Source organism: Bactrocera oleae, chromosome 4, assembly GCF_042242935.1.
Source record: "Bactrocera oleae isolate idBacOlea1 chromosome 4, idBacOlea1, whole genome shotgun sequence".
Lineage (NCBI taxonomy): Eukaryota > Metazoa > Arthropoda > Insecta > Diptera > Tephritidae > Bactrocera > Bactrocera oleae.
The window spans coordinates 69,227,468-69,243,460 of NC_091538.1; the positions used below are offsets into that span (position 1 = coordinate 69,227,468).

The window sequence follows — 15,993 nt, forward strand, 5'->3', positions numbered from 1 at the left end:
AAACATGTTAGATATTGCTCGTATTTTCTTTGGAATATTCAATAGTTGACTGTTCTTATTTAAAATTTCATTGACTAATAATGGTTATATTAGAATGTTATATCCACTTGCAAGTCAGAAAAATTGTGTGTTTTTGTTAATTTTCTTTTTGAAGAGTCATTTCATTTTAAAAATAAACTAAGAAATGTACATTTACAGAATTAAAAAACAAAAAAATTTGGGTGTAATGCCTGCACATTGTAAAACTAATTTTAGTTATCATATGCGATAGCAAAACTCATTTGTGTCAAATGAATCAATTTTATTGACACCCTGTGGTGCTGTTATTGACAACCGCAACCAAAATAACAAATCAAAATATGTTTGGTTTATGCACTGCACTTGAAGCTTATTTTGCTCTTTAGTTAAAAACATTTGCGGTAATGAGTCCGAACATGCTGATGAACAAGCAAAATATATGCAATACAAAAATCGAAAAAGACGCCCAGACACGTGAAAGTTAAAGCAACTAAATGGCAGGAAAAAACGCCAAGGGGTGAAATGAGACGTTGAAAGACACGAAAAAAGACAAGTCATGTGCTTAAGACAACGCGTTTATCTTCATTAAATGCGGTAATTAATTTCGCGAAATCGAAAAGAACAAGCAGCAAGTGTCAGGCACTGACAGCGAAAGCAGCAGCCAGCAGCGGTGCCGGCGGTTGAGCGGTTAAGCGGCTGCAATGCCACGCCTTGACTAATTTATGAAGTTATTGTATGCGACAGAAAATGCTGTTTTGCCAAAGAATCAAATTAAACAAAAACCATATAAAGTAGACGTGCAATATTGAGATATCAAACTGAGGCAACAGGCAAAATTTAAGTAAAACTCGTGTTAACTTCTTGTACACACTCATTATGACATGGCAAATTTTGTATGTTATTAAGTATGTGCGTGCACGCCGAGCGGGGGTTGACAAACGCCAAATACAAGAAAAGTGGAGTTTCTTTAACGTTTTAAACACTTGAAAACTTTTTGTTTTTGTACACACAACTCCCTTACTTCACGCCTTCCCTACTTGACGGCTAATCGAGGAAGGCGCGTACGTTGCGCCACTGCACTGACAGTTACATGACAGCAGCCGCTTTTTGATCATCACAAACGCCACAATCACACAAGCACACAATCACGATGACAATCATCCATGGCGCATTATAAAAGGCATCATTAGTCGTGTAAATCAAAGTGGCGAAATTGGTGTGGGCATCGCACTTTCACGAGCGACACCAAAAAGCGGCAGTTTTCAAGTGCGATTTTCATGGAAAAATTAGCGCAAGTGAAACCACAACTAACATACACTCACATACACATACATATATAATATATATATATATACTTCATGCAGCACGATTTCTTTGGAAAATGTGCAATTGGAATTACGTTTCGCTTTATTATCGCCAACACCATCTGCAACCAACACTACCAAATATGCATAAACTTGCAGTATGCATGTACAATATATATGCATGCATTTATGTGTATGTATGGCCGAACATTTCCATGCACAAATATGTATAGTTGTTGTAGAAATATGTGTTTAATTGCTTGGTAATTGACTATTTTATTGACTCACCTTTGCTGTCTTTGTTGTTGAAGTTGAGCGCCCGCGAGAAGTGCTCATCTACCACGCTGGCCGTGTCGCCGGAATAGTTTGTGAATACGACGCAGGTGGCTGATAAGTATTGTGCTCTGCCTTGTCCATTGACATTCGATGTGTCCAATGGCAGGGGCAGCTCCTTTGCCTGAGCTCCATGCAAGTTGTGACGAGGTGAATCGGGACTCGATGAGCAGGAGGACTCGTTGTGATGCGAACCCACCAGACGTGCTGTGAAGATAAGAAAATGATGTTTAGAAAATTGTGAAAAAATTATAGTAATTACAAATAAATCGTTGTTTTATCGCCAAAATAATATTTAACTATAAAATGTATACAATATAAAATATAATATATAAGTATACCAAATTTGTATATGTATATTTTTGTCGAGGTCATTTATATCTTAATTTTCCATTAATTATGGTAAGATGCTCTTGTTGGCAACAGGAAGAGTGCAGAAGATCTCCACATCACTTTTGTGTCGACGCAACAAATTTTGATTGATGTTATGGGTATGAAGCATGTAAATGAAATGCAAAAACAATGTCGAGTAGAGTTTATTCATCAAACGTATCGTTATTGGCGACGAGACAAATGTTTGACGCAGATCTGGGTAAACAAATTCCATGTGATACAACTAAGATTGAAATGAAGTAATATAAATGAATTTATCGCCTTGCTGCATGGTCTTTGATCAATTAGATTGAGGTTTATAATATTTGAATAAATTTATTTTATGTATTTTATATTCCCCGGAGCCTCATTGGATTCGGTTTACGCGAAACATAACCTAATTAATAAAATAAATAAAATAAAAGCACAAGTTTTCTCGTTGTCACAAACAAGCTTGGCGTTGAGTCAACACTACAACTTAGTTGCCTAAAAAGTTGATACAACCACCCATATGCGTTTATGTGTGCCATCGTAAAAGTAGATAATTAACGAAAACGACTAAAAAATCCCGGAACACACGCATTTCGCTTGTCATTTTAAACGTAAGCACATAAATCAGCACAGCTTGTTGATTAAACACCTCCGACTAAGTAAAGTCAAATAAGCATTTGACAGTTTGGATTCGCCAACAAATTTAGTAATAAACATTTTATTTGCTTAATTTTTTAAATATTTCTCAACACTTCCTTACAACACGAATGTGCGTTGAGATGGGCAATCAAATGTATGTATGTATGCACGGTATGTATGTAGGCAGTAAACAAAATGAAATTAATTTAAACGAGAGTTAATGACATTGAAAAATCTGAAAAATTTGTGCAAATTAATTAGCAGCGGCAACGGTCTTGTCACTAAGGCGCGCGCGCATTCAACCACAAAAGCTTACGCAAATACACATATACACATATCTACATAAAAATATATATATGTATGCAGATATAGATGTGCGCAAATATGTAGATATGTATATGGAGTAAATATATTAAAAATTCGTGTGTGGAATGCGAAAAATTCAGATGGACTTGACTTGACTTGAGACGATAGGAGAAGTACGAATAAGTCGCGCGCGCTGAAAGCGCTAGCCTAAGCGACGAGACGCGACACGACGCACCAAAGAGTGCGCAACCGCATTCCGATCAAGGCGCAATGCGGCTACTGGAATTCACTGTCAACACCTGCCCGCCAACTACACACATTTCAGTGTAATTTTGTTTGAGTCAGAGCGCGTACACATACATACATATATGTATGTGTGTGTGCAGGTTGCGTTGATCGCTTTCAAACAAAAAATGGTGAATATTCGCGGCGACTTGTAAAAATATTTGTAGAATTCACCAGCTATGATTAGATGTCGCATAAATTTTGCGCTCATAAAAATTTTTTGGTGAATGCCGATGTGAAATTTAAATATTTTTCAATGTCGTGCCGCGATCTACATACACACACACGTACATACTTGTACTATATAAAAAAAATTGTATAACATTAAAATTTGGCATATGTAGTTTATTAACAGTTTACACTCACCTTCGGCATCACTTCGTTGCACCCCCAGATCCTCTTCTTTGGTATGCGCTCTGCTGTGCTGTATCGCGCTGTTGACCGCTACGCTGCCGCCGCCGAGCACTACTCCACCAGCGCCACCGATCACAGAGCCGGCGATGCCCGCACTAACACCAGCACCTCCAACATTACCGCCGCCACCACCTCCGCTGCCGGGCACAACACTGCCGCTGCTGCCGCCCAGTGGCAGATTCGTCGTTGCACTTAAACTCGCCGATTGATTGGCGGTTTGCGCTGCGACGGCGACGACCGCGGCGGCGGTATTGTGAGCGGCCGCTACTGCTGCAGCGGCGGCATTCGCACTCACCGCCGGCGGTAGAATGGGACTGCAGGGTGAGTGTGAGCTGCCAGAGGCGCTGGATGAGGCCAATTGCACACCAGACGAAGAGTACAGATCCTGATTGAACTAAGCAGAGCAGTGAGGATAAGGAAGAAAACTAAATGTTAGTAAATTTTATGGAAAATTCGGTAAATAGTAAAAATTGTGGATGTCTTATAATCATAAACAACTATGAGAATGTAAATTGTTTTTCTAATAAATGTTTAGACGCGCTTCTGTAAGTGAAAGCACAGAGGGAATAATCTATACATTTGAAGTCACCGCTGATCGTGCCATGGGTTTTTATTAGAAGTACAAAAAAGTGTATTAAATATTAAAATATTTAAGTTTTAAGCTTACTTTCGATAGTTTTTACTAAAATTATATTTACTTTGATCACATTTGGAATTTGAATCTATCAGGCGGGCTAGGTGACTCAAAAATTGCAGTATTATACATATAATAATATATTTTATTTTTCAACTTAACTCTTTTAATTTTATTCCTCTTAAATTTCACCTACACTACTACTTTTTATCTTTAGATTTTTCTATTTTTTAAATAAGGTCATGAAATTCATATCAACATGCTTTGTTGGCTCCACCAAGTTTATGAATGCTTTCATGAACAAATAATGGTTTTGAAGGTTGTCAAAATATTAATTAGAAAATATTTTAGGAGCCTATCAAGCTACTTAAATGCATTTAAATAATGTTCAATTAATTTGTGACAACGGTTAATCATTTTACAGTGCTTTAAGAGCTTGAAGCAAAGCTGTCGTAGGAGATAAGAATTTATAATCCATTTCTCTTGTAACACTGCTAAACACTATTATATGCAAATGTAATAATTTAAGAATTCTTCTCAAACTAACGCTATTGATTCACCAAGTTTCGAAAATTTTAGGTAATAAATGGTTAATTTATTGGTTAGTAGTATAATTAAAACTATCAATTACAAAAGTGAATCATTCAGAAGAAATTAGAAAAAAATTCTATTTGGTTTTTTCATCGTTGTTGTAAAAAATATTACTGAAGTTTTACAATAAAACTACCTTAAGAGGCACACGCAGTATGCCAGCCGCAGAAAAGGTTTTAAAAATTTTAAGAATATATTTATACATAATTTAAGAATACAATGTAATATTTTTAAGAATAAAAACTAAATATTTTTCAAGTCTGCACTGCCGCAATGATTCGGGCTCTCTCCGTGGATGAAACCTAAAAAAACTTTTCGCTAGAAGATATTCCCATAGAATGCTCTGCGGTCGAAAATAACTCAATTGTCTCCAAGTAATCACTGTAGCAAATTCGAAAAATTTGGCTTTGGAAAAAGTTGTTCAAAGATAAATTGATTACCTACATTGAATTTTGTTGGGTACATTTTAAAATAAAAAAAGTTGCAAATGGGAAGTAGCTAATAGATCGTTTCATAGAATCTATTACTATCATAAATCGGAACGCGGAAAATAAATTTTAATTCAAATTCAGAAGAATTTACAAAGTCAAATTAATCAAAAAAAATATATTGGAAAACAAATTTTTTTTGAAGAGAAAAATTCTGAATCCGCCACCGCACACAACTACATAAGTAATTAACAAAACGCGACCGAGATATTCTCTATAACATCATTTAGTTTAACAACAAATTATGAAATTAGAAATTGATTTTACAGTTATAAAATTATAAAAATATTATTTTTGGTTAAAGTTTAGTTAAAGTTTTAGGTAATATTTAACCTTAAAACCTTTTCTTAGAACCAAAAAAGAAATATATAAAATATATATTTAGAATACACGTACAACAAGTATGTATAAGCAACTGAAGTTTAACGAATTCATTTGTTTGTAATTTGCTAGACACTCTTGTGAAAACACATTTGCTAATTGACGTTATTTCTAATAAAAAACTCCATATAACATAAAGATATACCATACATACATATTCTAAATGCAACGGCACTTTGGGGCATGATACAATGCAGAAAGCATATACAAAGTTTGCTGCCACGCAACATTTCAACCAAATTCGAACTGACACAATGCCTAATTTATGATTATGGAAGCGCAGCAGTAGCGGCCGAGCGGTAGCAATGGCGGCAATAACAACAACGCGGGTGTTGAGAATTTATGAGTGCGCAGCATATGACAAACGGCTGTGGCGCATTATTTTGTGTGTTTATCAAAAGAGGTGACATTATTGCTATTTATTAGCTCCGAAGCCATGCATAGAGGGCATAGCAGGGTCGCGCCAAAGGCTAAGCGATAACTCGTAGTAACAGCAATAACCAAAACACCCACATGTGATTACGACACTGTGTGTGTGTGTGTGTGTGTGTATGAGAGTGCCTACAGCTAACCCCAAACACAGCGAGTTGTGCAACACACCCACTAATGAAATGGATATTGGTGTCGTTAGGGAATTGGCGCCGCGACAAGCGTGCACATACTCACACATGATTACGAAAATACATATGTATGTATGTATGTATATATATGTAATGTGTCTGTGCCATTGTAGGTATGTGCGCTTGTTGTTGCGGCTCATTTAGTTTAATTTCATTCGGTTTAATTTTACTGACACTTAAAATTATAAAATCCATGCTGAACTCACGCATCATGCCGCCGCCTTAAGTGCCCCATAATGGGTTAACCAACACGTCTCATTTGCGCTTATGTGCATAAAAATAAAAGCCATCGACAGCGCTTGCAATGGGCCGCGGCTGCTTTGATTTACGACACGCTTATTGATAGGGTTTACGGCAGCACGTGGAAATATGCAATTTCGGTTTGTACGAAAGTATAGAACCCCATTAACATATAGCTATAATACCTCAATAAGCACATGTGTGTTCTAAGATTATCTGCTTATTGACAGCATTGAACTTCAAATGATTACAGTAATTAGAAAGCACCCTAAAGGAAAATCGCGAAGGGCACAATTTCAAATTCGGATCATAGCATTTAATTTTTACTTAAATAGTATTGTTTTCAATAGGGATTATACAAGTATATAGTGGCAATGATTTTCAAAGCGAGTTTATTGTTAGTAATTTCGAATGTATTCCCTGACCGCATATAAATCTGCTTTGTAAATTATATTAGTAATTCATAAAAGTAAATGCTCATTTTAAGAAATATACTTTAAGACACATCGTGAGATATCAGAGGTAACTTCTTCTGGAACTACAAATCAAGTTCGTATTGGATCACTCTGTTTGGAAGAAAGCAGTCCCAAATAAAGGTAGAACTAACTATATTTCCATTCCATTTAAAACTCTGCTTTTCCTCTAAAGAAACCCTTTAAGTTGCGGTTGCGGTTAAACTAGACATCTAGCTAGTTGGTGCCTCTTCTAAAATAAAAGCAGCCCAGTGGAAAAACTATTATCGTTTGCTAAATTTTTGTATTAAAAAAAGCAAAAATTTTGTCATGGTTGTAATTGTCAGTGAATATGGTTTGCTTTTCCAAGTTCTTCTGGGGATTATGCAGAGTTTCATGTAAAATATAAACAATCCTTGGAGAGTAGCGAGCAAACAACTAGTGCTTACGCTAGATGTTATGTTTAAAAATGTATGACGTCCGATGATCATAATCGGGCTATTCAAGTCAATTATTTTTTTAAAGTCCATTTAATGTTATCTAATTTATTTCTTTATACCCTGAACAGATATACGAAATTTGCCACGATGGGTAATACTCAGAAGGAAATGTGGGAGACCCTATAAAATATATATACATATTAGATCAGCGTGATGAGCTGAGTCGATTGAGCCATGTCCGTCGCTCTGTCTGTCTGTCCGTCTGTATTTACGCCCACGTCTTTTTCTTCCCAAGAAGCTGCTCATTTGTCGGAACCACCGATATCGAATCACTTTAGCTGTCATAAAAACTGATAGATCAAAATTAAGTTTTTGTATGCAAAACTTTTTTATTCGAGAAATTATTTTTAAGAAATTTTCATAGATTATTATCAAGGTATAGTTACAATCTCCGAACAAATTATTTAGATCGGACTACTATAGCATATAGAATCAAGCTCTTGGATGGAAAACTTTTATATTTGTAAAGGGTATTAAAGCTGCTGTGCAACCGCAGTTAACTATTTTCTTCTTTTTATTAAACTATGAACTTTAAGAAAAACATTAAGAATAAAATATAAAAAAAATCACAAAAAAATCACAAAAAATCTGAAAATCAAAAAAGTGTTTACATTAAACTTTAACTATCTGAAAATAGTATGTTTATTTGTATTTATGTATGCATTTAACATAAATATATAATTATTTACTCTATCACCTATATAAATATAATATCCTCACGATCAAAAAATAAATACCTCAAGTTAATTTCATTATACTTTATAATAACAGCAAATGAAAATCCTTCCCCTTCGATCCTCCTCCTTCTCCTCTACTGGTTTGCTAAAAATTTTTGCGCGGAATGCACATGAAAAGCGACAAATAATTACAAGAGCGAGTTAAGTAAATAGACACAGATACTATATTCCACACATACACATACAAATGAGTGTAAGTGTGTGATTGTGTGTTCAACGTCTGATTGTCGCAAGTGTCTGTCAGTTGTTTTAAGCACATAATCAATGTTATGCGCTTATCGACGGACACGATCGCCAATCGAACCAACATTCATGCGGTCAGCCAGCGATCGATGCACACGCCGAGTGGCAAACAACCGAATTGCGCAAAAGCGAAAAATGCACAGTAGCAGTAGTCGATGCCGCCACCGTCGCCCCCCATTTACCCACCGGCACAAAGTACAAAGACAATAGGCGATCGCAATGCCAAAAGCGTACGCTATTCAACCAGCCGCCCATCGCATTGCGACGCATATTCGCTAGACGGCCGTCTTTGTTGTTGTCAGCCGCATGCTAGCTGCTTATCTGTGCATCGATGTGTGCCGCTGCTGCAGCGATCTACTGTCGCTGATCGAACGATCGACCGGCGAAATTTATAAAAATCGAAAACCGGACTCGAAGGAATGTATGCAACGCTGCCAGCCGACCATATGTTGTTGTTGGAACGCAGCGCAGTTAAACACATTGTTGAAGGGAAGATTGAGTCGGAAGAAGTTGCAATGTGCGTAGCTGCGTAGTATTTGTCAAGACGTGCCGATTCCCATTAGTCGTATGAAAATTTCGATTTGGCTTGCCACGAAGGTGAATTTGTTGGCAAAAAATGGCTCACACGGCATAAATCACCGTAATATGGGTGCGAGATATGTATGTATGTATGTCTATATGTATGCCTGTGTACGTATGTATGTATGTTGCATCGGTGATGCTGATATCGATGATACTAACGAGAATGAGCAGAAGGCGGTGTCTGCCAGCGAACAGCGAGTACAATGAGTTGAAAAGGTAGTTACTCCACGAAATTAGCGATCGGGGAGGTGGAAACTATGCCCCTGACACGGCCTATTGTTTGTCCACGCTACACAGATAACTTCACTGATGGCAACAACGATTGCATATCGTTTGCCAGTATGATGACTAGTACTATATGCATATATCTCACGCGCTTCTCACAACCTTTCGTGTGTGCTGGTCAGCTTTATTGCGCTCTTCGCTTGTGACACTTTTCAAATGAACTTAACACATTTTTAATGCAGACAAGCCAGAACAACAACTCGACGGCGACAAAATGCTGTGATCATCGTCGATCAGCAAAACAAATCATTAAACGAATTTGGTGTTTCAACGAAAACAAAAAACAAAAACCTCCGCTTGACACACAATTCACACTCTGTCTCTCACCGTGTTGCGCAAATGAGCGGGAGTACGAAAATCGTATGTGTGCGCTGTGATCGGCGGTGGACTGGAGCGTTCACCGCCAATAAATTAAAAACAAAGGGCAAACATGCTGCTGCTGACATTTTGTACGTACGCCCGTTGGTTTTACGTCCGTCCGCCGGCAGACCAAATGCGTGTAAACTTTTTTTTCGATTGGGGGTGCCCGCAACAACAGAGCTCGACGAAGTGGTAGTCACAGTTTGTCCGTTTGTCCGTAGCAAAGTAGTTCAAGCGTCTGTCCATATTTCTTCAGCCGCGATCCGCTTCCAAAAAAAGTGCGCATGCAAAGCTTGGATTCGCGTCCACTTCAATATTTGTATGTACATATGTAGCTTCTGAAGTGCTTTTGCGGCTTCAACGCTTTTGTTTGTTTTTGTTGTATTTGTTTCATTTTCCTTTGGTTAGTTTGTTGCACGGTTTTGCTACATAAAAGGGCAATTTCGTTTTAGTGCCGCGGCCTTGTATAATTGGACCCGAAGACAGCGGAATTCCTTTGAGTAAAAGCGACTTGAGCCGCTTTGCTGGTTTTCTTTTAATTTTGTGCATTTTTATTTTATTTTACAACATTTGTTGCTGCTCACTGTGTCACACATTATCTTTGTTTTAGTTTGTTGTCGTTTTATTTATTTATTTATATTTATTTTTTCGTGAATCAGTTTTTGCTGCCAAACTTATATGTGAGTAAGGCTTAGAACAAAAGGATAAGTAGTTATGTTTATATCTACTTATGTATAGAGTGTGCACTATTGTATAATCTTCGACCGAATATTCGGTTTCGATTGCAAAATGAGATTTTAAAATATTACCTTTAAAAGTTCATGTTGAAAAATTGGGGAGTTTAGAAGTCAAAATTACTTTAAACTTTAAGTTCGAATACAGACCTGGACAAACAAAAAATTAAGAAAAAGCAAGAAAAAACGTTTACTTCGGTTGCACAGAAGCTATAATACCCTTCACAAATACAAAAGGTTCCTTAGAAGAACTTGATTACGATTGTTCAGTTTGTATGGCAGCTATATGCTATAGTGGTCCGCTTCTTGATGAGAAACAATCATATGCTAAATTTAACTTCGATAGATTAAAAACTGAGTGACTAGTTCGCGTATATACAGACAGACAGACAGACGGACAGGCGGACAGACCGACGGACATGGACTACATCAACTCAGCTCATCATGCTGATCATTTATGTATATATTTTATAGGGTCTCCGACGTTTCCTTCTGGGTGTTACAAACTTCGAAACAAACCTAATATACCCTGTTCAGGCGTGGAAGGTAACTAATCAAGCAAACAACTGGTATCTGTGGCGGATCTAGAATTTCTTTCTGGAGGACATTCAACAGAAAAAATTTCCTCCCAATATATTTCTAACATTGATGTTACTTCGTAAATTCATCTGAATTTTATGATAGAAGCGGATTCAACATTCATCAATATTTTTATTGCTTTCAGAAGTAAAAATTTCGATAAGAGAGCAGAGAATAAATCACGGGATTTCAATACACCTAGTATTTTCCAAAAGCAGTACCTGCAGAAACCTACCTCTGAGATTCTGAAGCTTTTCATGAACATTTGTTGAAACAAATCGGCTAATATACATGTCAATACTCTCAAATAGTAAAAAAATCCGTTTAATTTAAAATTCGAGATCTTTTCTTAGCAAAACCAGGTTTTACCTAACTTTTGATATCTTGGTCACGATCCAACGTTTTTTCAACATGCGCAAAACATTCTCTATGAAATAAAATTCATTTGTTATTTACAACTTCATGCTGAGTTTCGGTTTCGATCACAACACCAAATCCTCAAATTCGTCACTAAAAATTTATATAACTTGTGTTCTCCCTTCATTGTCTCAGTTGCCTTGCAGCAGCGTGAGAACTTTAGGATTTTATAAGAAATGTCAATTTTGCAGTGGCAGATTGCATACCTATGCCTACAAACATACAAACATGTGCAAATTGGTCAGTCTGGCCGTGAAATGCGAGTTTTTATATTCCTCTACATGTATGTCATATGTACATACAGACATGTATAGGAATATACAACACATAAACAAACAAAAAATCTATAGATGCGTAGTTTAATGCGCGTCGAAAAGTGATGAGATGATTGGACAACCAATTTCATGAATCATGACTCACTTTCAATCATTTATGAAGTATGGGTAAGTAGTAAATACAAAATATTGTATATAAATAAAAATGTTCTTATGTATACATACAAGCATACAAATATAGTTTATTAATTAATATTATTATATCTATAATCATATTGTTTGTTTGTATAATTTTTGTATGATAACACTATCTTACAAGAAAATGTTCGTTTTTGCGTTAAAGTGTTTTTATAACTTTTTTAAAAAGTATGGTAGGTATAAAGTTTACTTTTGAGCTAGTTATGGTAATAATATCACCATTTGAAGTTTTTTTTATAAAGTTTAATATATATAGAAATGAATGATGCATGATTGGAGGGGCTCTATACCTTCACATAGTGCTGTTAGATGGTACAATTCTTTAAAAACTTAAAATGGCATCGCGAATGTGCGTATGTGAAGCTAATGTTGTTTATTTTGTCGTTTTTACTAAAATTCGAGATGTAAAATACGAACTAAAGACTAAAATGGTGTGATTTTTAAAGGGACTATAGAGCGGACATAGAAAGTATCCGTGTTATTTGCGCTTAAGAGATAGTAGAGTAGAGGCATTACAAGTATATTCAACGGCCATGACCTGAAAAATTAAAACTTAGTCTATGAAAACACAACTAGAAAATCGGATGAAACTTTAAAAGCTGTTAGTTGCTTGAAAGTGCTTTTTCCGAAATTTTCAGACACAAAAGCTAAAGTTGAGGTTTTCGTAGGTTCACAGATCGGACAGGTTCTTGCCGATGAAAAACTTCCAACTTTTCTAAAATGTATTCAAAAAGTGAGTTCCAAATTTTTAGAAAATAACAAAGCTGAAAACTATGAAAAGTTGTGGATATGCTAAAAGAAATTAAGGTCGTGACATTCCATAAGTATGGTACATATTAAGCATGCTCATTTAGAGGAACAAGGGAAACGTGAATGGTTATATCTTAAAACCACAGATTTAACATCATTCAACATAACATAGACCTCGCATCGTCACTAAGTCAAAGTTAGTATAAATTGATTTAGCAGAATATTCGAATTCAAGAGCTGTAGTAACTTCGATGATACCGGGAAATAGCTGGTATTTGAATCTATTCATTTATGAGAAATTATTGAAGAGCTCAGGAAATACTGATTATATGTGTCATTTATATTTTTCTATTATAATTAATGTTTTTCATACTCAAATTATTGTTTTTTAATGAAATATATGCAAGGGTTACTCATACGCCACCTTGCACAATTATTTTATGTATTTTGCACTATTACAAAATATTGTTCATAAACAATATTAATATATTTTTAGTTCATTATAAGTATGTCTTGATATCTTGTCAATACTATAGATAACAATCAGAATTCTTTTAACCTAACTAAGTGGTGACTTTTAAGGGGCACACCTAGTGTGACAGCCTAAAAAGGCGTGAGGGTAAACAAACAAATAAAAATTTTTTTTCCAGTCTCGATTCTCGACTAATAGATTTTGTCCGTTCAATGACCTACGGCCGAAAAAATATCAAAAATTGGCAAAATCTGCGGCGTTATATACAAAAGTAAAATTTTCCTCAATATTTTAGTCGATTTTGGTCGATCGATTTAAAAATTTAATATGTTATGTTTAAAGGTATAACCTTAAGAAATGTTATAAAAAACATTTAAAAATTGACACTATGTTTGCCTCTTAAATTATTATAAATATATGTGTAATTATTCTGCTTATAATTACTCTCACCCTTTCATATTGATAAAATGAACGACTTGGTCCGGCACGGCCATACAAATATGGATAGTAAGCACCGTACATTACTTCGGGGCAGGACACTGCCATCGTCCAAGTAATCCAAGGACTGAAATTTTTTATAAAATCACAGTTGCTGAAGGTCTGCTACTTTTTGTAGTTGGATTTCCAACGTAGTTCCTATTGTATTATTGGTATGGTATATCGGGCAAATTTCACAATTATTTATTTTTATTGTTAAACTATTTTCCAAGTAACTGAATTATTATTATTTTATATTTTTTATGCGCATGTGATAAATAACTGTTACTTTAAGCAAACGTAGCACAACACTTTTACACACAAATCATGCGAATGCTCTTCAACTTAACTTCAATTAAATATGCACTGGCAACAACAAAAAAAAAACGAACGATGCTTGAATATTTATTTTTCAATAATATGCATTTCAGCTTAGGTGTTGTTGTGTGTAACTCCTTAAACGTGCGTGTGGTATTATTAATACCTGTTGTTTTTTTTTTTGTTTTTTGCTTTCTTATTGTTGTTTTCTTTTTTTTGCTTTCGTAATGTTGTTGTTTTTATTAGTAACACTACACGTTTTTGCTGCAGCTGTTGTTATTACTGTTGTGCCGGTGTGATGGTATTCACTTGTTTGGTTCCGCTGCAATGCCGTATTCCAGGAATGAAATCTTCGTGCCAATAGTTTTATTGCATTTTACATACCGCGGTTGAAAATAACAAAAACAACGGCAAAAACGAGTTACACAAACATCAACACGTCCGCACTATTCGCACACAATGAGAAAAGCACAGGTGTTGTATTTGTATTTGGTAGGCAATGTTACACGCACAACCGATTGAGCGAACGAACGGGCCGAACACACGATTTTCTATTATTTATTCCTCTTTGTTTACAATATATTTTTTACTTGTTTTTTGTTAGTGCTTTTAAGTAACAACAATTTAGTTGTTGCACTTATTCATAGCGACTGGCTGGCACAGTTGAAGGAACGGAGCGGCAGTTGCAAATAATGTTTTAATTGCTCAGCTCATGCACGTTTCACTCGCTGGTATTTCTCTCTCATCGCGCGCACTGCTATTCCACGGCATATACACACACGCACACAAACAATCGTGCGACTACTATTCAGCCAAGAATAGTTATCTACGATTTACCTCTCCCCTGCACAGATGCGCTACCGTGGGCCGGTCAGCATTCACCACTGCAGCAAAGTTTCCCCTCAACAGCACTTGCTAAGCCGTTGTGCTGGTCTCGTCATCACGATCGTGTTCCACGTCATCATCGTCAACAGCATCGACGAAAAATCAGCCTGGCCACCAACAATTGTACTGCAATTAAGAAGAAGAGAAGTCATTATCAAGAAAAGTAGTAAAGCAGTGCTATGAATATTAAAAATGGTGGAAATACTCGTTTCGTGCACAACTCAATGGGGTGCAGTGTTCGCAAAAAAACTATAATTAGAAAAGAAATAAGGTTATGTGGAGGCAAAAACAACTGACGGGAAAGGATGACTTAAAGCAATCATAATTATGAGCGGATTAACATTTCTGCATAGGCCAACAGTGGTTATTTATCATGGAATCGCAAAAAATACTAAATGTGCTAAGAAGAAAAGCCAATCTGGAAATACTTTTTTTACAGACAGTAAATGAAAAAATTGAGGACATGCGAATACAAATGAAAATGGGCTCAAAGTAACAAATAAGCGCTTGTTGGCCTTAAAGGTATTACATTACTGTTATAAAATATGAGTTTATCATATGTATGTATGTCGATGGTTGTCAAGGACCGATGACAATGCAATACTTTGGTAACAGTTTCTCATTACTTTAAAGATGGCCGGCAAAGCTAACTCAACTAAATTTGCTGAGAGGAAGTCTTTTTAGCCCTTTTTCACACGCTGTGATAATGGGCAAAATCAGATAATAACCACGCCCACTCCCCATATAACAGTTATGTTAAAATATACTAAAAGTGCGATAGCTGAAGAAATAAATGCGCCATAAGCATTAATTTTCACAAACAAGATGGTAGGGAAAAGCTTTATAGGAGGTTTAAAAATTCCTTTAAAGCGCGTTTTTTTAGTTTTTTAAACTATAATTTATTTGTGAATTTTTTTTCGAAAGAGCATTTTATTTAATAAATAAATAAATAAAAATTCACATTAACAGAATCTATTGTATTTTAATAATCGGTGATTCATGTTCAAACATTTTGAATTCCCTTGATCCTCTAACTGATTGACTGGACTTCCGGAAAAAGATATCTGGAGGTCAGAATGTTTTTATTGCTGAAAATACTCTCAAATCTAATAT

The 15,993-nt window shown here is 35.8% G+C and overlaps 1 protein-coding gene across 2 annotated transcripts in view; it reads right to left on the reverse strand.

Annotated features, from left to right (window-relative positions):
* vg (transcription factor vestigial) overlaps positions 1-15,993 on the reverse strand; it is a 30,390-nt gene that overhangs the window by 11,735 nt on the left and 2,662 nt on the right. For both annotated transcript variants that reach the window (XM_036370211.2, XM_014239559.3), the window contains exons 2-4: positions 13,651-15,006; positions 3,615-4,056; positions 1,611-1,862 (exon numbers count right to left, since the gene is read on the reverse strand). In XM_036370211.2, the coding sequence (XP_036226104.1) occupies positions 1,611-1,862; positions 3,615-4,056; positions 13,651-13,746 (790 nt within the window). In that variant the 5' untranslated portion in view covers positions 13,747-15,006. The remainder of the gene's footprint in view (positions 1-1,610; positions 1,863-3,614; positions 4,057-13,650; positions 15,007-15,993) is intronic.